The following is a 22,189-nucleotide window of genomic DNA, read 5'->3' as shown; positions in this document are numbered from 1 at the left end:
AAATCATGTTCATATGTTTTGGTCCTGTCCGAAGCTGGAAAGATTTTGGGGGACGGTGTTCAATATAATCTCGGGGGTCTTAAATGTGGATGAGGAGTCTGGTCCACTAGAAGCTATATTCGGGGTGTCGGATCGGCCCGAGCTACAGGAGGGGGCAGATATTTTAGTTTTTGCCTTACTGATCACTCGTAGGCGGGTCTTGGAGTAGAGATCAGCTTCTCCACCCTGTGCCTCGGTGTGGGATGGGGGCGGGGGACATGGTGTTTTTGACCCTGGAGAAGGTGAAGTTTGACCTGAGGGGGGTGAAGGAGGAGTTCTACAATTTGGGGGGTTTGTTCATCGTGCACTTTTGGGAGTTGGTTACCGTTGGGGTGGGGGAGGGGGAGGCGGATCTCTGTTTTTTCTGTTTGGCCGGGGTTTTTGTATTGTGAAAATGTTGATAATCTGTTGAATATAAATACTTTAAAAAATTATATTCAGCTCCTTTATTCTTCCTATCAAAGTGCATAACATTACATTTTCTTACATTATTCCATGTTTTTTGCCCTCAATCTGTCTCTATCCCTCTGTAGAATCTTTGTGTCATCTTCAACACTTGCCTTCCCACCTGTTGGTTTGTAAAACGTGCCCAATCCTATGTCTCACCACTAATCTTTGCCACATTGTATGTTTTTTCTTTCAATTTAGTACTATCCTTAACTTCCTTGGTTAACCATGGTTGATTTACCCCCTTCCTAGAATCCTTCTTCCTTACAGACATATATGTTGTGTCATGAATTATTTTCATAAATGTCTGTCATTGCTATCCATTGTCTTTTCTGCTAAACTTCTTTCCCAACCCATTCCAGCCAACTCCGTCCTCATTCCTTTGTAATCACCCTTTTTTCTGATCCAAGTTTCTCACTCAAACTGAATGCTAAATTTTACCATGTTGGCTACTGTCTCCCAAGGGATCCCCTTTACTCTGATTGTTTATTAAACCTGCCTCATTACCAGACCCAAAATAGCCCGACCCTGGTTGGATCTACAATTTATTGTTCGAGGAAACTGTCCTGAACGCACTCCTAGCTTGGTTCAGATGCAGGCCGTCCCAATGGTACAACTCCCACTTTCCCCAGTATTGATCCCAGTGCCTCACAAACCAAAACCCAATTCTCCCATACCAGTCTTTGAGCTACATATGCATCTCTCTAGTTTTATGTACCCTATGCCAATTTGCATGCAGCTCGGGTAATAATCCAGACATTATGGGCGGGATTATCCGACCTCCCGGCGCTTCGGAGAATCCCCAGTGGGAGGCCCGAATCCCACCATCTTCTCCGGCGCCGCTTTTTGTCGGAGCAGGATCGTCGCAGCGCTGGTGGGGGGCCGTTGACAGCGGAACCCTCTGGCGATTCTCCAGGCCCCAATGGGCCGAGCGGACGTCCATTTTTGGCCAGTCCTGCCAGCGTGAATCACTTAACTCGCGCACCAGCGAGACCTCGCAGGTGAGTATGCGTGGGCGGTCCTCGGGAGGGGGGGGGGGGGGGGCGGGGGTGCAGGGGGGATCTCAGCTGCAGTCGGGTGGCCTGGCCCCGGATCTGCGGGCGGGCTTGTTCCATGAGGGCATTTATTCCTTCTGCGCCGGGCCCCTGTAGGGCTCCGCCATGTTGCCCAGAGGCCGGAGCGGAGAAGAGAACCCCCCGCTCATGCGCGAGAATATGCCGACCAGTGTGTGCATGCGCGGAATCATGCTAGCCGATCCGCGCATGCACAAATTTGTGCCGTCCCTTCGGTGCTGACTGGAGAGGCGGCAACCCCTTCGGTGTCCACCTAGCCCCCTAGACAGGTGAGAATTCCTCACCTTGGGGGGCCGCTGATGCCGGAGTCATTGGTGCCGGTTTTCCGGCCGGCGTGGGGACTTAGTCCCCAGAAGCGAGGATCCTGGCCTATAACTTTGGAGGTTCCATTGTTTAGTTCAGCGCCTAGCTCCTCAAACACTCTATGCAGAACCTCTTTCCTCTTTCTACCTGTGTCATAAGAACATAAGAACTAGGAGCAGAAGTAGACCGTCAGGCCCTTCGAGCCTGCTCCGTCATTCTATAAGATCATAGCTGATCTATTCGTGGTCTCAGAACCACTTTCCCGCATTCTCGCCATATCCCGTAATTCCTTTATTTTTCAAAAAAACATCTACCCTATCTTTAAATATATTCAATGAAGTAGCGTCTACTATTCCTTTCGGTAGGGAATTCCATACTTTAACCACCCTCTGAGTGAAGAAGTTCCTCCTTGATTCAGTCCTAAATCTGCCCCCCCCCCTAATCTTGAGGCTATGTTCTACTTTCACCTACCAGTGGAAACATCCTTTCTACTTCTATCTTATCCATTCCCTTCAAAATTTTATATGTTTCTATTAGATCTCCCCTCAACCTTCTGAATTCCAGTGAATATAATCCCAATCTACTCAGCCTCTCCTCATACGATAACCCCCCCCAACTCTGGAATCAGCCTAGTGAACCTCCTCTGCACCCCCTCTAGTGCTAGCACATCCTTCCTCAAGTGTGGAGACCAAAATTGCACACAGTACTCCAGGTGTGGCCTCACCAGCACCTTGTACAACTGCAACATTACCTCTCTGCTTTTAAACTCAATCCCCTTCGCAATGAAGAACAAAATTCCATTTGCCTTCCTAATTACTTGTTGCACCTGCAGACCAACCTTGTGACTCATGCACAAGTACATCCAGGTCCCTCTGCATAGCAGCATGCTGCAGCTTTTTAACCATTTAAGTAATAATCCATTCTATTGTTACTCCTACCAAAATGCACGACTTCACACTTATTGACATTATACTCCATCTGCCAGACCTTTGCCCACTCACCCAATGTGTCAATGTTCCTCTGTAAGGTTTTACAGTCCTCAGTACACTTTGCTCTGCCACACACCTTTGTGTCATCTGCAAACTTGGATACCTTACACGTAGTTCCCAACTCCAAATCGTCTATATAAATTGTAAATAATTGTGGTCCCAACACCGATCCCTGAGGCACACCACTCGTCACTGATTGCCAGCCAGAATAGCACTCATTTATTCCCACTCTTTGTTTCCTGTTAGACAACCAATCCTCTATCCATGCTAGTACTCCACCCTTAACACCATGCATCCTTATCTTATGCAGCAGCCTCTTGTGCGGTACCTTGTCAAAGGCCTTTTGGAAATCTAGGTACACCACATCCACTGGGTCCCCTTTGTCTACCTTGCTCGAAATGCCTTCATAGAATTCCAAGAGATTCGTCAAGCATGACCTGCCCTTCATGAATCCATGCTGCGTCCGTTCAATGGGACAATTTCTATCGAGGTGCCCTCCTATCTCTTTCTTGATAATAGACTCAAGCATCTTCCCCACGACAGAGGTTAAGCTAACCGGTCTATAATTCCCCATCTTTTGTCTACTTCCCTTTTTCAACAGTGCCGTCAGATTTGCTGTTTTCCAATCCTCTGGGACTGCCCCAGTGTTCAGCGAATTTTGGAAAGTTACCGCCAGTGCATCTGCTATTACTCCAGCCATTTCTTTGGTACCTACATGGATTACGCCAATGTGATCCTCCCCCTCCCACTGTTAGTTCCTCTCCAGTCCGGAACAGAAGTCCCAAACCCTGGTAATGGGCAGGAAATGCAACTGCCTGGACAGTGGCTCTTTGCTGCAGAGAACTGTGTCAATCCCCCTCACTATACTGTCCCCTACCACCAGTGCATTTTTATGTGCTTCCATGACTTGAATGGCTTCCTGCACCACAGTGCCGTAGCCAGTCAGCTCATTCACCCTGCAGCCCCACTTTTGCAGACAAGTTGATTGAATCTCAAACCTGTTGAACAATTGCAAAGGCTGACACTCCTGCAGTTCTACCTTCTGGGGTCTCTGACCTGCCTCAGCTGTAGTCACATCCTCATGTCCCTGACCCCTTTCCAAACCATCCTAATATCCTAATATCTGTGACTGCCTCCTGAAACAAAGCATCCAAGGTAACTCTCCCTCCCTGATGTGTCTGCAGCTCAGCCTGCAGCTCAGTGTCTGAGCCAAAGTTCCTCAAGCCTTAAACATTTACTGCAGACGTATTTGCCTGGATCACAATGTTATCCAGCAGCTCCCATATGCTGCAGCCTTGACACATCACCAGTCCTGCCATCCTTAATGTATTTTAAATAATCATTTAACTAAATTAGTTACTTATTTATGGTGCTTTTATACATTTTGTTAAATAACCACGAAGTTATGCACCTTGGGGAAAGAGCAGAACTTAACCACATACCAAATTCTCACGAAACAGATAATTCCTTTCCCTGTTGTAGAGTAACACCCAACCCTAAAGGGTAAGAAAGATAGAAAAAGCAAAGGGAAAATAGCACCTCCGACACCTCACCACCCCCACTTCACCAAACTCCCAGTCACTCCGTTTGTTTATTCCCGGGGGAGGGGGGTACTCTAGCATTCAATGTGTAAATCAAATATATACCAGGGGCGAAATTCTCCGACCCCCAGCAGGGTCGGAGAATCGCCCGGGGCCGCCGAAAATCCCGCCCCCACCGTAGCAGAGATTCTCCACCACCCGGGAAGTGGCGGGGGCGGGAATCACGCCACTCCGATCGGCGAGGCCACTGCGGCGATTCTCCAGCCCGCTATCGGCCGAAGTCACGCCGCTGAGAGGCCTCTCCTGCCGCCGAGGTTTGAACCACCTCTGGTGGCGGCGGGATCGGCGGCGCGACCGGGCCCCTGGGGGGGGGGCGATCGGACCCCGGGGGGGGTGCCCCCACGGTGGACAGGCCCACGATCGGGGCCCCCCGATCAGGGGTCGGGCCAGTGCCCTAGGGGCACTCTTTCTCCACCACCGCCGCCACGGCCTCCGCGGAAGCGGAAGAGAAACCCACAGCGCACATGCGCCGGTGGTGATGTCAGCGGCAGCTGGCCGCTGACTTCACAGCCGGCACATGCACGAACCGGCGAAAGCCTTTCGGCCAGCCCCGCTGCCGGGCGGCGGGCCTGAAAGGCCGCTGCCGCCGGTTTTTGCGCCAGTCGGCGTGGAGCCAATTGCGGAGAATACCGCACCTTTGGGGAGGCCCGACCCTGGAGTGGTTGGCGCCACTCCCCTACGCCGGGTCCCGTCGGGTAGGGGAGAATCCTGCCCCTGAAGTCTGCAAATTGTGCAAAACAAATACCAAGAAACTGAAATAGTTAAAACTTCTTAACTACATTCATTACTAGATGTGCCAACAGACTGAGTGAACCTGTGATTGGCAAAGTGCTACACACTTGAAATTGGAAACTTCTATCTCAGTGCCGCCAACAGTTGAAACTACAACCATAGGCAGTAAATGGATTTGCCCATTGGGGAAAGGTTCCTGTTAATGTTTTTGCTGAAACTTACACTCACATACCAAATTTGATGTATGATGGATAGATATAATTAACTTACCGGTATACTGTCTTCTGAATTCAATGCTTAAACACATTGCAACTAATTATGTACAGAGTACTAATTCCACTGCACTGAAAATGTGAAATCTAAGCCCATCAATCTGCAACCGAATATTAAATTATTTTATGTTGCATTCTTAAAATTGTCTTATTTGCATTACATAGATTATAATGATTTGAAGCAGTAATTATAACCAATACACAAAATCACGAATGCCGTATACTACATGGATGCACACTCAGAGCCCATTCTCAGAAAACACAATAGGGTTGCTAAATTTGCTTATTTTGATGCAGATATGACAATGATAGGAACCAATACTATACTGTCCTAGCTAATCAGCGGGTAGGCAAAAATGGTATTACAGCAAGTGTCTCTAATAGAGGCAGCCCAACCTTGCAGCTGGATTCTTAAATTTTACTCTCATGAACAACACTGCTCATTTTTAGCAAATACGGGTAGCCAGACAAATTTCATTTGACCCTTCAGAACTGAGGGGTTCTGCTGCTTAAGTCAAAACAAACAAGCTATACTGATCAATAGTTTTGATATTAGAAGGAATGGTGGGAAGAACTAGGCATTACGAGATAGGCAAAATAACAAAAATTCTGGAAGTTCTTTATGCACAAAGTAAAATGTGGTATAATTCACTTTAATTCATATTGAGTCTTAAATAGTAGCTGTGTTTATAAAATTAGTTTTATCGTTTGATGCAAGACCAAGTAACATGGAATATTAGAACATTAATGCACACACGAGCAATTGCACAACCAAATTCCCAATCTCAGTTATGAGCTGCAACATTAAAAGGAAAAAACTTCAGAGGGAGATTGCTGCCTTCACCATTATTGGAATTTTAATAAGTTTGAAACTTAGGCTGACAGCGGATGCTCACATAGGTTCCCTTTCTGCCTTCTTGACTATCTGGTATGTGATTGAAGGCACCAGAAAAAAGAAAAGAAACAAAAGGAGCCTACTGTTTAAAAATAAATGTTAAAAATCAGGACTGTATAACAGTCAATTTCGAATGAAAACAGACAAATTTTATTTGTTCAGTTTTCCCAAGTGTCTTTTTTAATTAGTTAATCGTTATCACAGAAATACTATGGATAATGTATGACTGAGGTATAAGTGATTTCTATTGATATTTCATTTAAATGTTCACATTAGGATTAGACATGTAAAAATAGGAAGGCAGATTATTATTTGCATGGGGGTAAATTTGAGAGAGGTGGATACTCAGCGAGACTTTGGTGTCCTCGTGCATCAGTCCCTTAAGCGTGCAGGTTACAGCAGGCAGTAAAGAAGGCAAATGGTATGTTGACCTTAATAGCGGGAGTATTTGAGTTTAGGAAGAGAGATGTTTTACTGCAATTGTATAGGGCATTCGTGAGGCCACACCTGGGGGATTGTGTGCAGGTTTGGTACCCTTATCTGTGGAAGGATGTTCTTGCTATGGAGGGAGTGCAGTGAAGGTTTATCAAGCTGATTCCTGAGATGGCGGGACTGTCATACGAGGAGAAACTAAGTTGGTTATGATTATATTCATTGGAGTTTAGAAGAGTGAGAGGGAATCTCATAGAAACTTACAAAATTCTAACAGGATTAGACAGGGTAGATGCAGAAAGAATGTTCCTAATGGTGGGGCGTCCATGACTAGGGGTCTTTTAGGGCTGAGGTGAGGAGAAATTTCTTCACCCAGACTGTGATGAATCTGTGGAATTCGCTACCACAGAAAGTAGTTGAGGCCAAAATATTGTGTAATTTCAAGAAGGAATTAGATATATCTCTTGGGGCTAAAGGGATATGGGGGAAAATTTGGGATCAGGGTATTGAAGTTGATATCTTGAATCAGCCATGATCATCATGAATGGCGGAGCAGGCTCAAAGGACCGAATGGCCTCCTTCAGCTTCTATTTTCTATGTTTCGAACAACAACAATTCACTCTCACCTGCCCAGTGTTATCCCAATTTGTATATGTTGAGTGCACTCGGTTTAGTCTTGACATTCTCTTTCAACTGGATAACTGCAAGGCATGATCTGAATAATTATATAGTGTGCAAATTGAGAGGCTGTAATAGTATCTTTCATTAAATCCTGCACAGTAAAGTTAACTTGTTCTTCCTTCCAGACCAATCTGGTAAACCCAGACGATGGCTTGCTTTGGGTTCGAATGATACCTGATGAAGAAGGAAAATTTGGATTCAATTTAAAGGTAAATACCATAAGTGTAACTTTTGTTACTAATGTTCCTGTAAGGACTGTAATATATAGAAACAAAATGTATAATGCAAAACACAACATTTCAGGACACACAGTGTAGTGAAATGGCATAATTACACATCAGGGTTGAAATTGAGAAGCTCTTAATTATCACTGTTCAATTATAAGTTCCAAACTAACTCTAGAATTCTCTGGTCATTATATTTATTTTTGACTAGATAGTCAATAGCTTTCCCCAAAGGTAGGGGAGTCTAAAACTAGAGGGCAAAGGTTTAAGAGGGGAGAAATACAAAAGGGCCCAGAGGGGCAAATGTTTCCACACAGAGGGTGGTGAGTGTCTGGAATGAGGTGCCAGAGGCAGAAGTAGAGGAGGGTACAATTTTGTCTTTTAAAAAGCATTTAGACAGTTATATGGGAAAGATGGGTATAGAGGATTATGGGCCAAATGCGGGCAATTGGGACTAGCTTAGTGGTAAAAACTGGGCGGCATGGACAAGTTAGGCCGAAGGGCCTGTTTTCATGCTGTAAACCTCTCTGACGCTATGGTTGTGGTGTATCTGGGGTGGGAGAATTAACATTTCTCTCCTGTTTTTCTTGTTGTATGAACAAGCCATGAATCCTTGCCCCAGTGCTCTCTATCTGGCTGCTGGAAAATTAATTTGAGTGATGGACTGTTCAAATTTCTTTATTCACCCCCCGCATTGTGAAAATTATTTGTTCTTTGCTCAATGTAATTTACTGATAGCACGACTTACTGTGACTACATTTTGACACACTGCTTTGGAGGCCATATTTGTACTATTGTAATTATTTTTAAATTGAATAGCATATAATAAACAACTTTAATTTAATTTTGTCTTTGTTCATCTATTGAATATTTTTCTTAAATTATTCAGTCATGACCTGACTTTGACATAATTGCAAAACCCACCAAATGTGAAATGTAATAAATTCCAGTAGATACAGTCATATAATCCTTCATTTTTGTTATGCACAACTAAGGGGTGGCACAAAGTCATTGTGGTCAGCACTGCTGCCTCACAGTGCCTGGGCCCCGGGTTCAATTCCGGCCTTGGGCAGTTTGTGTGGGTTTCCTCCGGGTGCTCGGGTTTCCTCCCTCTGTCCAAGGATGCGCAGGTTAGGTGAATTGGCCATGATCAGTTGCCCCTTAATGTAGGTTAGGTGGGGTTATGGTCACTGGGTTATGGGTTACAGGGATAGGGTGGGGGAGTGGACCTAGGTAGGATCCTCTTTCAGAGGGTCAGTGTTAACTCAACCTGTACTGTAGGAATTCTATGGTCTATTCTAATTCAGCTATATCTGCACTGAACTGAGCCACTTCATTCAATCACTTCTACATTGATGCTGGCAGGATTCTTTCAGGTTAAAATATTTTAAAGAGCAAGAAAAGTCTGAACAGCTGTAATGGTTAAAAGATCTTTATATAAAAACAACAAATTTCCATTGTAAATTCTGAACAGAAAATGTAATATTTCGAAATCATATATCGTGTATAGAATCTTGAAGCATCTCACTTCTTACCTCTCCTCTACACTGTCTACTTGCAGGGTGGAGTTGATCAGAAAATGCCCCTTATTGTGTCAAGAGTAAGCTCAGGATCACCGGTAAGTAAAGCCTTTCTCAGTAACTTCAGTCGACCTAAAATCAGTCTCTGTATATTTAACAAAGGAATTTTTATATACCTGCTTCACAGCCTCCGTTTGCTATGAAAGGGATAGAGCAAAAGTCTTGACCTGCACAATTCCATGGTTTCTCTCTTGAACAAAGGAAGGGGGTGTAATGGCATAGAATGTGTGAGGAAGGGGCCACTAGGGAACTAATTGAAATTTCAGTCTCCCATGCCGAATCATTACAACTATCATTCTTACAGTTGCAACTCTGATCATCTTTGCACCTCTCACATGTCCCTTTTTCACTCTGCTTTTAGGGTCCCTTGCTACAGAAACTTTAAATGGTTCTGAACAAACTTCTGGTGGTCATTGGGCAGCAATCCAGTCTTGAAATTGCTGGATTTCTTGCTCCTAGCTTCTGTTTCTAATTGTTTCTGATTACATTTTTTTTATTCTTTAATTTCATTATAAAAAAAGTATATTTATGTGGAACAGGACCTTGGCTACAGTAAACACTGTGCAACAGCGGTCTCAGTCCTATAATTCTAGAAGCTACCTTTCAACCACTTATACTCTTTCAACCTTTATTTGTGTTGAACAAGGCTCCCGATCCAATAAATAATCCTTTTTTACAACACACTTAGTTTGGTCCACCTTGAAATTCTGCTCTTCCCTCCAACGGAATTTCTGTTTGTCTCTTTTACCTTATTCACTTTCATTTGTTTTCCATCTTCCATCGAAAGTTTAATCAGATATACTCTAGAACTCACATTCATAGCTGTGTTTCCTTCCTTTCTGGCTCCAGCTTATGTCTCATGAATTCTAAATGAAATTCCATTCTTCATGTTTCAGGGCCACCCATGATTTCAGATGTCTGCATGATATTTCACATTCCTCAAACTATTGTTTTCATTGCTTCCGAAAATCCATGTTCAAAATCATACTCCATCAAATGCAGCAGTTCCTTCAGTTCTGAAACACCGTTCCATTTCACCCTTCGACTCATCTGGTGTTTTAACAAAAAAGCTATTTTCTTTCTTTCAGGTAACGAGAACTGCAAGCTTCATCACAACTCTTAAATAACACCACCCCTATGGATCCTTCTTTCCCCTTGCTTTCTTCTGACCTTATCCTTCCTTCTAATCTCACCCATTGCCTTGTTTTTACTACCCGCTTTGACATTCTCCTCTCTGACCCTGCATGGTCAGTCCTTCGGCAAGGCCCCAGTTTCATCCCTGAACATATCAATCTCCACTAATTTTAAACATAGAACATAGAACAGTACAGCACAGAACCTGAGCTGTTTTTCCCTCGCCTTCTCCTCTGTATCACTTCTTGGCCAGGAGTCTTTCCCATGCACAGCAGATCCTTCTTCCTGCCTTCAGGACTTTCAGCAGGACTTTAAACTTGTAAGTAGCGTGGGAGGAGGTGGGTAGGGTGGGGGAGGAGGGGTTAGATAGAAAAGGTAGCATACATAATAGTTGATATACAATGAAACGGAAGAGATTAGAGTAATAGTCAAAAACTATACTTTAGACAACATGGGTAATGGGAAAGCCAAAAAATGTAAAGTAATTAATCCAGAAGAGAGAAAGAAGAAATGTATGTATAAAATGTTAGAGCAAAAGGAAAAGTTAGGGTGTGTGGTCAAGCACAGAGTATAATGAACAAATCGAATAAATTGGAGATGCTAATGCAATTTGGAATGTATGATGTGATTACGGCAATTAGGGATGGGAAATAAATGCTGGCCCAGTCAGTGACCCTCATCCCAGGAAAGAATAAACAAAAAGGGAGAGGAGTAGATTTAGGTATTATGGATGAAATCGCTGAAGTCAGTATATATAGTGAAAGGGAAGCAGATAATGGAGATTTTATGGATAGAATAAAGAAATAGAAAAGGATTTAAGATTTAAAATTGTATTGGGTGTTGTGTCGAGGCTCCCTGGTAGCAAATACAAAGTGGTAGATTGTACAAATGCAGAGATTCAAAGGGCATGCAGTAAAGGCAGAGTGATTTAAATGAAGGATTTTAACTTTTATGTACATTGGAATGAGCATGCTAGCATATCAATTTCTTCAGTGTGTGTAGGATGGTGTTCTGCAGCAATATGTTCTAGGATGAAAATAGTGTATGCATTGTGGATAGCATAATTGCTTCACAGCTCCAGAGTCCCAGGTTCGATTCCGGCTTGGGTCACTGTCTGTGCGGAGTCTGCACATCCTCCCCGTGTGTGCGTGGGTTTCCTCCAGGTGCTCCGGTTTCCTCCCACAGTCCAAAGATGTGCAGGTTAGGTGGATTGGCCATGATAAATTGCCCTTAGTGTCCAAAATTGCCCTTAGTGTTGGGTGGGGTTACTGGGTTATGGGGATAGGGTGGAGGTGTTGACCTTGGGTAGGGTGCTCTTTCCAAGAGCCGGTGCAGACTCGATGGGCCGAATGGCCTCCTTCTGCACTGTAAATTCTATGATATTAGATTTATTAATGAGTGACAGATTAATGGTACTGAACATTTATCAAATAGCAATCATAAGATGATTGAGTTCAATGTTGTGTTTGAAAGGGAAAAACATGAAACGGTTACTAAGGTTCTAGATTTTGGTACTGCTGATTTCAATGGGATGAGACACGGATGGCCCAGGGTAAACTGGCAGGTCTGTTAATGGGTAAAATGACAGAAGATCAATGGGACATGTTCAAAGTAGAATTTAATGCCATACAAAGCCAGCTTATATCCCTAAGGAGCAAGAATTCTACTTGCGAGAAAGGACAGTCATAGACAATTAAAGAGATGAGACCGCATAAGAGACAGTAAAAAACTTCTTATAAATGCAAATAAAAGCACAGTCTCTGGTAACAGGGAAACATACCAAGGATGACAAAACTAGATAGTAAGAACTACTGAAAAGAACATTTGCAAGGGATATCAAAATCAACATGAATTAGAGTTCGGAAATATAGAATGATCAGGAGCAATGTCAGCCCCATGAAAATTGATTAAAATGCTATTATCGATAACAATAAGGAAATTGTGGGAATGCTGAATAATTGCTTTTTATCAGTACTTATAAGAGAGGAAGAGGTCAGCATGCCAGACATTCCAAGGAAACTAATATTGAATCAGGACCAAAGTTAATGTAGGTAAGAGTAATGGGAAAAAAGGAACTAAATTGTGACAAATCCCAGGACCAATTGGTTTCCATCCCAGGGTTTTAGAGGAAGTAGATTAGAGCATTGCAGATACCCTAACTAATTTTTCAGAAACATTTCAGGAACAGTTCTTTAGATTAGAATTTGAACATGCCATTCTGCTATTCAAGGAAGGAGAGGGAGGGAAGCTGGGGAATCATAGCCTAGTTAGTCAGGAAATTATTAGAATCTAAAACTAAAGACAAGGAACTGAATACCTTAATTTTTTTTCAACTGATCAGAGATGGACACCATGGATTTTTAATGGCTAGTTGATGCTTACTGAACCAAAGTAGTGTTCCGGAGGAATGGCTATTGATATTTATCTGGACTTCCAGAAGGCATTTGACAAAGTCCCTTACAAGTGACTGTTGAACTAAAGTTCAAGTTTGTAGAATTGAAGTGAGTAGGGACGATGGGCAGATGCTCTAATTGACAGGATGGGACAGATGGCTGTCCCGCAAGTATTTCTGTTCAAGCGTCAACTATTCATCATAGCTATTAAAGTCTTAGGTGATGAGATGGAAAGCTACATAATCTGAATTTGTTGATGAAACAGATAGGTGGCATAGTAAGCATAACATTACTAATAAATATTGATAAATTAAATGAACAGACAAAACTGTGGCAAATGGGTTCCAATGTTGGTAAGTTTGAGACCTAAAAAGGATAGAACTGTGTACTTTCTAAATGGTGAAAACTTAGAAACAGTGGAGCTGCAAAGAGAGTTCATGTACTTAGATTATTAAAATGTCACGAACAGATAAAAACAGATTTAAAAGCTAATGGATGTTGACCGTTATTTCTCTAGGATTACCGTACAAGGGGCTTCAGCAAAGCCCTAGCCATACCACACCTGGAGTACTGTATGCAATTCAGAGAACCACATATTAGGACAGGCATGTTAATCTTAGAGAAAGTGCAATGCAGATTTACCAGAATGATACCTGACGCCAAGGGTTGAATTATGAGGAGAGATGACACAGTTTGTATTTCATGGAATTTAGGAAGTCAAGGGGTAATTGATTGAGATTTTCAAACTATTAAAGAGAACAGGTAGGGTAGGTAGAACTTAGAGAACAGTCTAAAATGTCTCTGCTTCCCTGACTCACTCTAATCGACCTCCTTCTGAACTTGCAGAGCTCCGTTCTTTGTGAAGAGGGAGGGCTTCAGATTTCTGGGCATTGGGACCAGTTCTGGGAGAAAGATACCTATTCAAAAGCTGGATTTCACATCAACAGGACTGAGACTAGCAGCTCATGAGGAGGTTCACTAGTATGGATGGAGAAGGTTTAAACAAACTTAGTAGGGGGGTGGACAATAGCACATAGAAGTGGAAAGAAGAATAAGGTGCATCAAGTGAGAGTGTTGTACAGTTAGAGAAGGAAATGGTATTAGATAGGAGTGGACTAATAAAGATTACAAGGAATGAAAGAATAGGATTAAAATGCATGTAATGTAAGCAAACTGTGGTGAATAAGGTTGGTGAGCAACAAAACCAGCACTAATTGAAATGTGCGATTATAATGTTGCGGCAATAGTGGAAACATGGCTTAAAAATAGTCATGGCACTTCTGGTGGTGGCTATGTGGTGAGTAGAAACACATGCAGTAGCTCTCGCCAGGATATTTGGTTTTTGGCCCGTTCTGCCCCGTTTAAGGGCGATTATTTGGAGTAATTTGATGGAATGCCATTCCCTCATTCGAGTAATAACTGGTTAAAAAAAGCACAAAGCAGAAGTCGGGCAAGTGAACATCATCAAACTCCAGTTCCTCGAGCCTTGGTGGCTGGAGAATAGCGGCAGCTTTTGCTGAGCCGGTGGCCCCTCAGTGGACAACTGAAACGTTGGTTAGCTTTTTGACCGATGAATTTAAGAAGCAGCAGGTGTTCGCTGAGGATCTGGAGAAGGCAATATAGGGGCAATATGATCAAAATGGTATGGGTGGCCTGCGGCGCAGTTTTTAGCACTGGGACTGCGGTGCTGAGTATGTTATTCTCTCAGTCTGAATAAAGATTGTAGACTTCCTGTTAACACAAATACTTTATTCAGTGGGTTTGTTCTGTTTCCGGAGCTTAACTAGATATAATACAGTCAAGAGGTATGACCAGTGAAGCTAAGGTAAACTGCCTATGCTGAGCTGTCTCTGACTGCTGCTGCTCACTAGCCCTGTGCTTCTGAAAGAGGCGGATCCTCCCTTGGGCTGGACCTTTTATACCCGTCTCTGATGCTGCCCTCTAGTGATGCTGTGGCTGTTACATCTGTCTGTAGTCCCTGGTGTATGTGCAGATGTCTGTACAGATGTACAGATCACTACATCCCCCCCCCCCCCCCACTTTTATTAGACATGTTTTCTAGACTGGCCTCAAGAAAATTGTACATAACAAGTGGTGAGAATATGCAAATCTGCACACTTCAAAAATGATTAAAGTAATACAGAAACACTTAACTGTGTGAGTCCATCGTGAGAAATGTCCATATTCGTCTTGTGCGTGTGTTGAAGTGCCGTTACAAATCTAGCCGGTCGGGTGCCATACGGCTTCTGCCGGAATGTCTTAACGGTGGTAGTAGGGATGGTGGTTTGATGTCATCAAGAGTACTGTCTGGCATTGTGTGGAGAGGAACGTCCTGTGGACAAATGGATTCAGTCAAGTCCAGTGTGGGAAATACTGGCGTTGTAGGTCGAACCTCTAATAGATCCCGGCAGTTACGGCGAAAAAGTACTCCTGCAGACAATTTGACAATGTAGGACCGCGGTGCCTCCTGCCTGATCACAGTGGCTGACTCAGACCATCCGCCTTCTGGGTCCCTGATTCTGATGGTGTCACCTATGTCAAGGCCTTGAGTGGGATCGCATTTTGATCGCAGTATAGTTTTTGTTTGGAGCATAGTGTCCGCGTGTCGTCGAGAACCGGTGCGTTGCCAGGGTCTCGGAATTGCTTTGCCGGTAGGGTTGTCCGGATGTCTCGGCCGAAGAGCATTTGCGCTGACGACAGTCCTGAGCTCAATGGGGTTGCTCGGTACGATAACAGAGCTAGGTTGATGTCAGAACGTGACTCAGCTGCTTTGTTGATGAGTCGTTTAATGATGTGGACACCTTTTTCCCCTGTTCCATTTGATTGCGGGTCGCCATTCTGTGTCGCACCGTTGTCTGACCGACTTTTTCCTGCGTTTGTGATATTGATTCTGGATGTCATAGTTCATGAAAGCTGTTTTGCTTGTTTGTTCTGAAGCAGATGTGAATTTGTGAGATTCTTTATCATGCCATAGCATGTTTGTAGTCTTGTCATTGTTTCGCAGTGTGCTGTGGCATTGTCCTTCACGTGCAGAATTGTTCCATGTTGTACAGGTCGTTGTTTCATTGTTGTTGTTTCTGTCGTTTCTGTCTTTGTTGTTTTCCTTGTCGTTCTTGTTGTTCTTTTTGTCATGCTTGTTGGTTCTGTTTTCGCTTTTATTCTTGTTCTTTATCGTGTCGTGCTTGTTGTTTCTGGGATGCTTCTTGTTTTTGTCGTTCTTGTTGCGCTGCATGTTTTTGTTGTTGCTGTTGTTCTTGTTTCTGCTGTGCTTCTTGCGGTTTTTGTTCTTGTTGTGCTCAGAGTGTGCCATGTGGATGATTTGAGTCATTGTCACAGTTATTGGTGTCAGTGTCCGTTGTGGTATCTGCTACATTGAGCGTGTCTTCTTGAGAATTGTGAGAATGATCTGATGTTGCATTGATGTTGGTGACATCAGTCATTTGTGGTGGATTTGATTCCTCTTCTTTGCTTACGTGGTACTCCTCTTCTAGAGTCATTTCTTGTTCACTTGAATATCATTGATTTCTTGATGCCCCTCTTTTGGAGTCATTTCAGGTTCATTTGAATCATCTGTGATCTCTTTGTACTCCTTTTCTGGAGTCAAAATCTTCAGGATTTCTATTGACGTGGTCTCTCTGGACTCTTGGTGCTCCTCTTCTGGAGTCAAAATCTTCAAGATTTCAATTGACATGGTCTCTCTGGACTCATGGGTGGCTGTCCTCTGATTATTGAGTGCTTCTGTGCAGACAAGCTGAGACATGTCAGTGTCGCTGTGATCCTGCACATCCTGTATGGGAATTGTGATTTCTTCATCACTTGCCTCACATACAGTGGGTAGACATTCAGTGTCTTCTTCTGGTGGCTCAAATAAGCTTGATAGATCGTCATGGTCTTGTACATGCATGGCGTTCGCTATGGAGTGTTTGCTTGCTTCCATTTTTGAGTCTGTCACCGAGCTGTCTGTGAAGGCTTGCGTCGCTCTCTCTGTGGAGGCTTGCGTCGCTCTCTCTGTGGAGGCTTGCGTCGCTCTCTCTGTGGAGGCTTGCGTCGCTCTCTCTGTGGAGGCTTGCGTCGCTCTCTCTGTGGAGGCTTGCGTCACTCTCTCTGTGGAGGCTTGCGTCGCTCTCTCTGTGGAGGCTTGCGTCGCTCTCTCTGTGGAGGCTTGCGTCGCTCTCTCTGTGGAGGCTTGCGTCGCTCTCTCTGGAGGCTTGTGTCGCTCTCTCTGTGGAGGCTTGTGTCGCTCTCTCTGTGGAGGCTTGTGTCGCTCTCTCTGTGGAGGCTTGTGTCGCTCTCTCTGTGGAGGCTTGTGTCGCTCTCTCTGTGGAGGCTTGTGTCGCTCTCTCTGTGGAGGCTTGTGTCGCTCTCTTTGTGGAGTCCTTCATCGCTCTCTTTGTGGAGTCCTTCATCGCTCTCTCTGTGGAGTTTGTCATCGCTCTCTCTGTGCAGTCCGTCATCGTACTCTCTGTGGAGTCTGTCATCGCTCTCTTTGTGGAGTCGTGCAGTGTTCTCGTTGTAGAGTCGATCTGTGCTCTCTCAACTGAGTTGTTCTGTGCTCTCTGTGTGGCGTCGTCTTCGTCTTGGGTATTGCTGTCACCCCATGTATCGACGATCTGCCATGGCACCATGGTATTGGATTCATCTACCATGAGAAGAGTGGTATTGAGCTTTTCAACTGTGTTGTTGATGCTGTGACATGCTGTGACATGTCTGAGCAGTATTGTGTGTATTGTTCGATAGACAAATCATCGCTTTTTGTTTCGGAGTTGTGATCATTCTCTTCATGTTCAATGAACAAATCATCTTGTGTGGCGGCTGGGACCCTTCGTGGTGTGTGGACCACTCTCTGTTTCTTGGCGTCAGGCCGCAGCATAATCCCGCACTCACGAGTCGGGACGTCATATATGCTGGGCTGAAGATTCCCCATTCCGAAGAACTCATCGTCGGGGTCTTCACGGTACAACACCTCTAGTTGTGGTTCTGATTTGGTACTGGGGCAGCCATCTCCCAAGATGAAATCTTCGTCTGAGTCGTAGTCTACAAGGACCATATCAACTTCTAGTGTGGTGCTAACTGCTTGTTCCAGGGTGTTGTGAAAGTTATTTTCTTTGTTTTTTAAATAATTTTTATTGGAATTTTTTACAGAAAATATAAAATATAACGGCAAACAATGAAATGCAACAAAATAACCCATAATAACTGTAATACCCTCCAGACCGTATCAACGCATGTATCACATCCCCCCCCCCAACCCCAATAAACAACAAGAGAACTTAAGAATAAATTAAAATTAAATAAACAAACATAGTCATCGTCCGCCCCCCTCTTTTCCCTCCCCCTTCCCCCCCCTCCCCCCCCGGGTTGCTGCTGCTACTGTCCCCGTACCCTATCGTTGAGCCAGAAAGTCGAGGAAAGGTTGCCACCGCCTAAAGAATCCTTGTACCGATCCTCTCAGGGTGAATTTGACCTTCTCTAGCTTAATAAAACCCGCCATGTCATTGATCCAGGTCTCCACGCTTGGGGGCCTTGCATCCTTCCATTGTAGCAAGATCCTTCTCCGAGCTACTAGGGACGCAAAGGCCAGTACACCGGCCTCTTTTGCCTCTTGCACTCCCGGCTCCACCCCCACCCCAAAAATCGCGAGTCCCCATCCTGGCTTGACCCTGGATCCCACCACCCTCGACACTGTCCTTGCCACCCCCTTCCAGAACTCCTCCAGTGCCGGGCATGCCCAGAACATATGGGCATGGTTCGCTGGACTCCCCGAGCACCTGACACATCTGTCTTCACCCCCAAAGAACCTACTCATCCTCGTCCCAGTCATGTGGGCCCGGTGCAGCACCTTGAATTGGATGAGGCTAAGCCGCGCACACGAGGAGGAAGAATTAACTCTCTCCAGGGCATCAGCCCATGTCCCGTCTTCGATCTGTTCCCCCAGTTCCCCCTCCCACTTAGCTTTCAGCTCCTCTACTGACGCCTCATCCACCTCCTGCATAACCTTGTAGATATCAGATATCTTCCCCTCTCCGACCCAGACCCCCCGAAAGCACCCTGTCACTCACCCCCCTCGCGGGAAGCGAAGGGAATCCCTCCACCTGCCGTCTAGCAAATGCCTTTACCTGCAGATACCTGAACATGTTTCCTGGGGGGAGCCCAAATTTCTCCTCCAACTCCCCCAGGCTCACAAACCTCCCATCAATAAACAGGTCCCTCAGCTGTCTGATGCCCGCTCTGTGCCAACCCTGAAATCCCCCATCAATGTTCCCCGGGACGAACCTATGGTTCCCCCTTAACGGAGCCTCCATCGAGCCCCCCACCTCTCCCCTATGTCGCCTCCACTGCCCCCAAATCTTGAGGGTAGCCGCCACCACCGGACTCGTGGTATACCTCGTAGGAGGGAGCGGCCTCGGCGCCGTTACCAGGGCCCGTGAAAGTTATTTTCAACTGCAAGTTCGGGCATTGTTCCATCTTTTGAGGCAAGAAAATTGGGTTTTGCAGCTTTAAATTTATTTTAATTTTCGTGCATTTCCCTTTTAATTGGGCGTGATCCTGGTCCTCTGACGTCATGACGCTCGTAACGTCATGCGTAGGACTCGATTGCCTATGCGCACACTGAGTTTCCTGTACTCTGTGCTCTTTTCGCAACTGAGCATGTGCAGCTCTTTTCTCAAGATGGCTGCCGCTCAGAACCTCCGTCTTCCCATCCGATTCAACCCTGCCTCGTGGTGAGTGTTCGCGCCATTTTTACCGATTTTGTTTTCTAAATTATGATTCTGTGTTTGCAGAGACTCAAAGTACTGATTTTGTTTTTGTTCATAAGCAAGGTATTTTTGTATAGCGATTTCTAGAGTTAGGTACTTATTTTGTGAAAGTTCTTCCCTCAAATTTTTATCAGATAGTCCAGAAATTAATTGATGCATTATCACAGTGTCTCTGAAATCAGCATAATCACAGCCTTGTGGTATTAACTTGAGATTTGTAATAAAATCAAAGATCGGCCCTCCGTTTCTCTGACGAGTTAAATCTTTCCAGCATCTCACCAGACTGTCTGTTACAGCGTTCATCAAATTTTTTGAGTATAACTTCTACTTTGGTGTTGTCCTCACCTTCTAAGTAATTAAAGCAATTATAGATTTCTCTAGCTTCATGCCTTCCTGTTGAGAGTAGTAGGGCTATTTTCGTTGCGTCAGAGGCAGTGCTTAAATCATTAGCTGTGATAAATATTTGGAACAGCTGTTCAAACATTTTCCAGTTATAACTTAAATTACCAGTTGTTTCCAGCTGCCACGGAGTTCCAACAAGTTCCATCGAATCAGTTAGTCATCGAGGATCCATTTGCTGCAAAGTCTTCCACAGTTGAATATCCGGTTTAAGTTTTTCTTCTCTTGCTGGTGTCTAGCTAGCTTTCTGAAATCATTCCTGGTATCATTTAGATTTTTAGAACAGTACAGCACAGAACAGGCCCTTCGGCCCTCGATGTTGTGCCGAGCAATGATCACCCTACTCATACCCATGTATCCACCCTATACCCGTAACCCAACAACCCCCCCTTAACCTTACTTTTTAGGACACTACGGGCAATTTAGCATGGCCAATCCACCTAACCCTCACATCTTTGGACTGTGGGAGGAAACCGGAGCACCCGGAGGAAACCCACGCACCTGTTGTTCTCTAAGTCTGAATAAAGATTGTAGACTTCCTGTTAACACAAATACTTTCTTCAATGGGTTTGTTCTGCTTCCAGAGCTTAACTTGATATAATACAGTCAAGAGGTATGACCAGTGAAGCTAAGGTAAACTGCCCATGCTGAGCTGTCTCTGTCTGCTGCTGCTCACTATCCCTGTGCTTCTGAAAGAGGCGGATCCTCCCTTGGGCTGGACCATTTATACCCGTCTCTGATGCTGCCCTCTAGTGATGCTGTGGCTGTTACATCTATCTGTAGTCCCTGGTGTATGTGCAGATGTATGTACAGATGTACAGATCACTACACTGAGGGCCCGTGTTCAAATCCCACCGCTGGGTCACTGTCCGTGTGGAGTTTGCACATTCTCACCGTGTCTGCGTGGGTTTGACCCCCCACAACCCAAAGATGTGCTGGTTAGGTGGATTGGCCACGCTAAATTGCACCTTAATTGGAAAAAAAAAATAATTGGCTACTCTAAATTAAAAAAAAAGAGATGGGCTGGCAGATAGTGGTACATGGGACGATATTACCGAAGGTGGAGGTGGTGCTGTCTGACTATCGTGCTTGGATTGTCTCCCTGGAGGCAGAGATTTTAATGCTGTGTTGTCACCCTCCTCAGGGACCAAGTGCGAGTGATAATTCGAGGGATGTGGAGAAGGAGTTCGATAGGATTGAGTGAGGGTACCTCTTTGAGATTATGGGGCGGTTCGGCTTCGGGCCGACATTTATTTAATGGATTAGGCTTTTGTATAAGGCTCCTGCCATGAGTGTACGTACTAATGCCCTGAGTTCGGACTATTTCCATCTGAACAAAGTTACAAGGCAGGGATGTCTGTTGTCTCGCTTTTGTTTGCCTTTACAATTGAGCAACTGGCCATGGCGCCGAGATCGTCTACCTGATGGAGAGGGTTAGAGTGTGGGAGGAGAGCACATAGAGTGTCCTTGTACACGGATGATTTTTTACTATGTATCACAGACCCTCTCTCCAATGTGGGAGAGATAATGGAGTTGCTCAAGAAGTTTAGCTCCTTTTCGGGGCACAAGCTGAATCTGGGTAAGAGTTAATTTTCTCCGGGGAGGGGAGCTGATCTGGGGAGGCTGCCGTTTTGTCCAGCCAGAACTAGCTTCCAGTTCCTGATTATCGGGTGGCCTATGACTGGGCCACACTCCATAAACTTAACCTTACTAGTCTGGCGGATGGGATGAAGGCCGATTTGAGAAGGTGGGCTGCCCTCCCTCTGACATTAGTGGGAAAGGTACAGGTGAAGATGAATATTCTCCCGAGATTTTTGATTTTGTTCCAGTGTCTCCCAATCTTTCTTCCCGAGGCTTTTCTTAGCAGGGTTAATAAACTCATATCTACTTTTGTTTGGGCTGGTAAGACTCCTCGGTGCATTGGACCTTTTTGCAAAGGGGATAGGCGGGCGGCGGGGGGGAGGGGGGGGGGGTGGTTGACACTACCTAGTTTGCTATGTTACTACTGGACGGTGAGCATTGATAAGGTGTGGGGATGGTTCAAGGATCCAGACTCTATGTGGGAGCAGACGGAGGAGGTGTTCTGTGTAGTATTGAGCCTGAGGGCCCTGGTTACTGCACCAGTCCTGTTTTGCCCTGCTAGATGCTCTTTGAGCCAGTGGTGTTGGCACTTTGAGAATTTGGAATAAGTTTAGGCAGCATTTTAAACTGGCTTCCATGTTACAGCTGGTTGCAAA

General features: G+C 44.9%; 1 protein-coding gene across 3 annotated transcripts in view; it reads left to right on the top strand.

The window, feature by feature from the left end:
* Window positions 1-22,189, top strand: part of LOC119966275 (tyrosine-protein phosphatase non-receptor type 3-like) — a 176,095-nt gene that overhangs the window by 47,736 nt on the left and 106,170 nt on the right. For all 3 annotated transcript variants that reach the window (XM_038797680.1, XM_038797679.1, XM_038797681.1), the window contains 2 exons: window positions 7,590-7,673; window positions 9,250-9,306. In XM_038797680.1, coding sequence (XP_038653608.1) covers window positions 7,590-7,673; window positions 9,250-9,306 — 141 coding nt within the window. The remainder of the gene's footprint in view (window positions 1-7,589; window positions 7,674-9,249; window positions 9,307-22,189) is intronic.

This window comes from Scyliorhinus canicula, chromosome 5, assembly GCF_902713615.1.
Source record: "Scyliorhinus canicula chromosome 5, sScyCan1.1, whole genome shotgun sequence".
NCBI lineage: Eukaryota > Metazoa > Chordata > Chondrichthyes > Carcharhiniformes > Scyliorhinidae > Scyliorhinus > Scyliorhinus canicula.
Note: the sequence above shows the minus strand (reverse complement) of the source record. Positions and strands in the feature narration are given on the sequence as shown.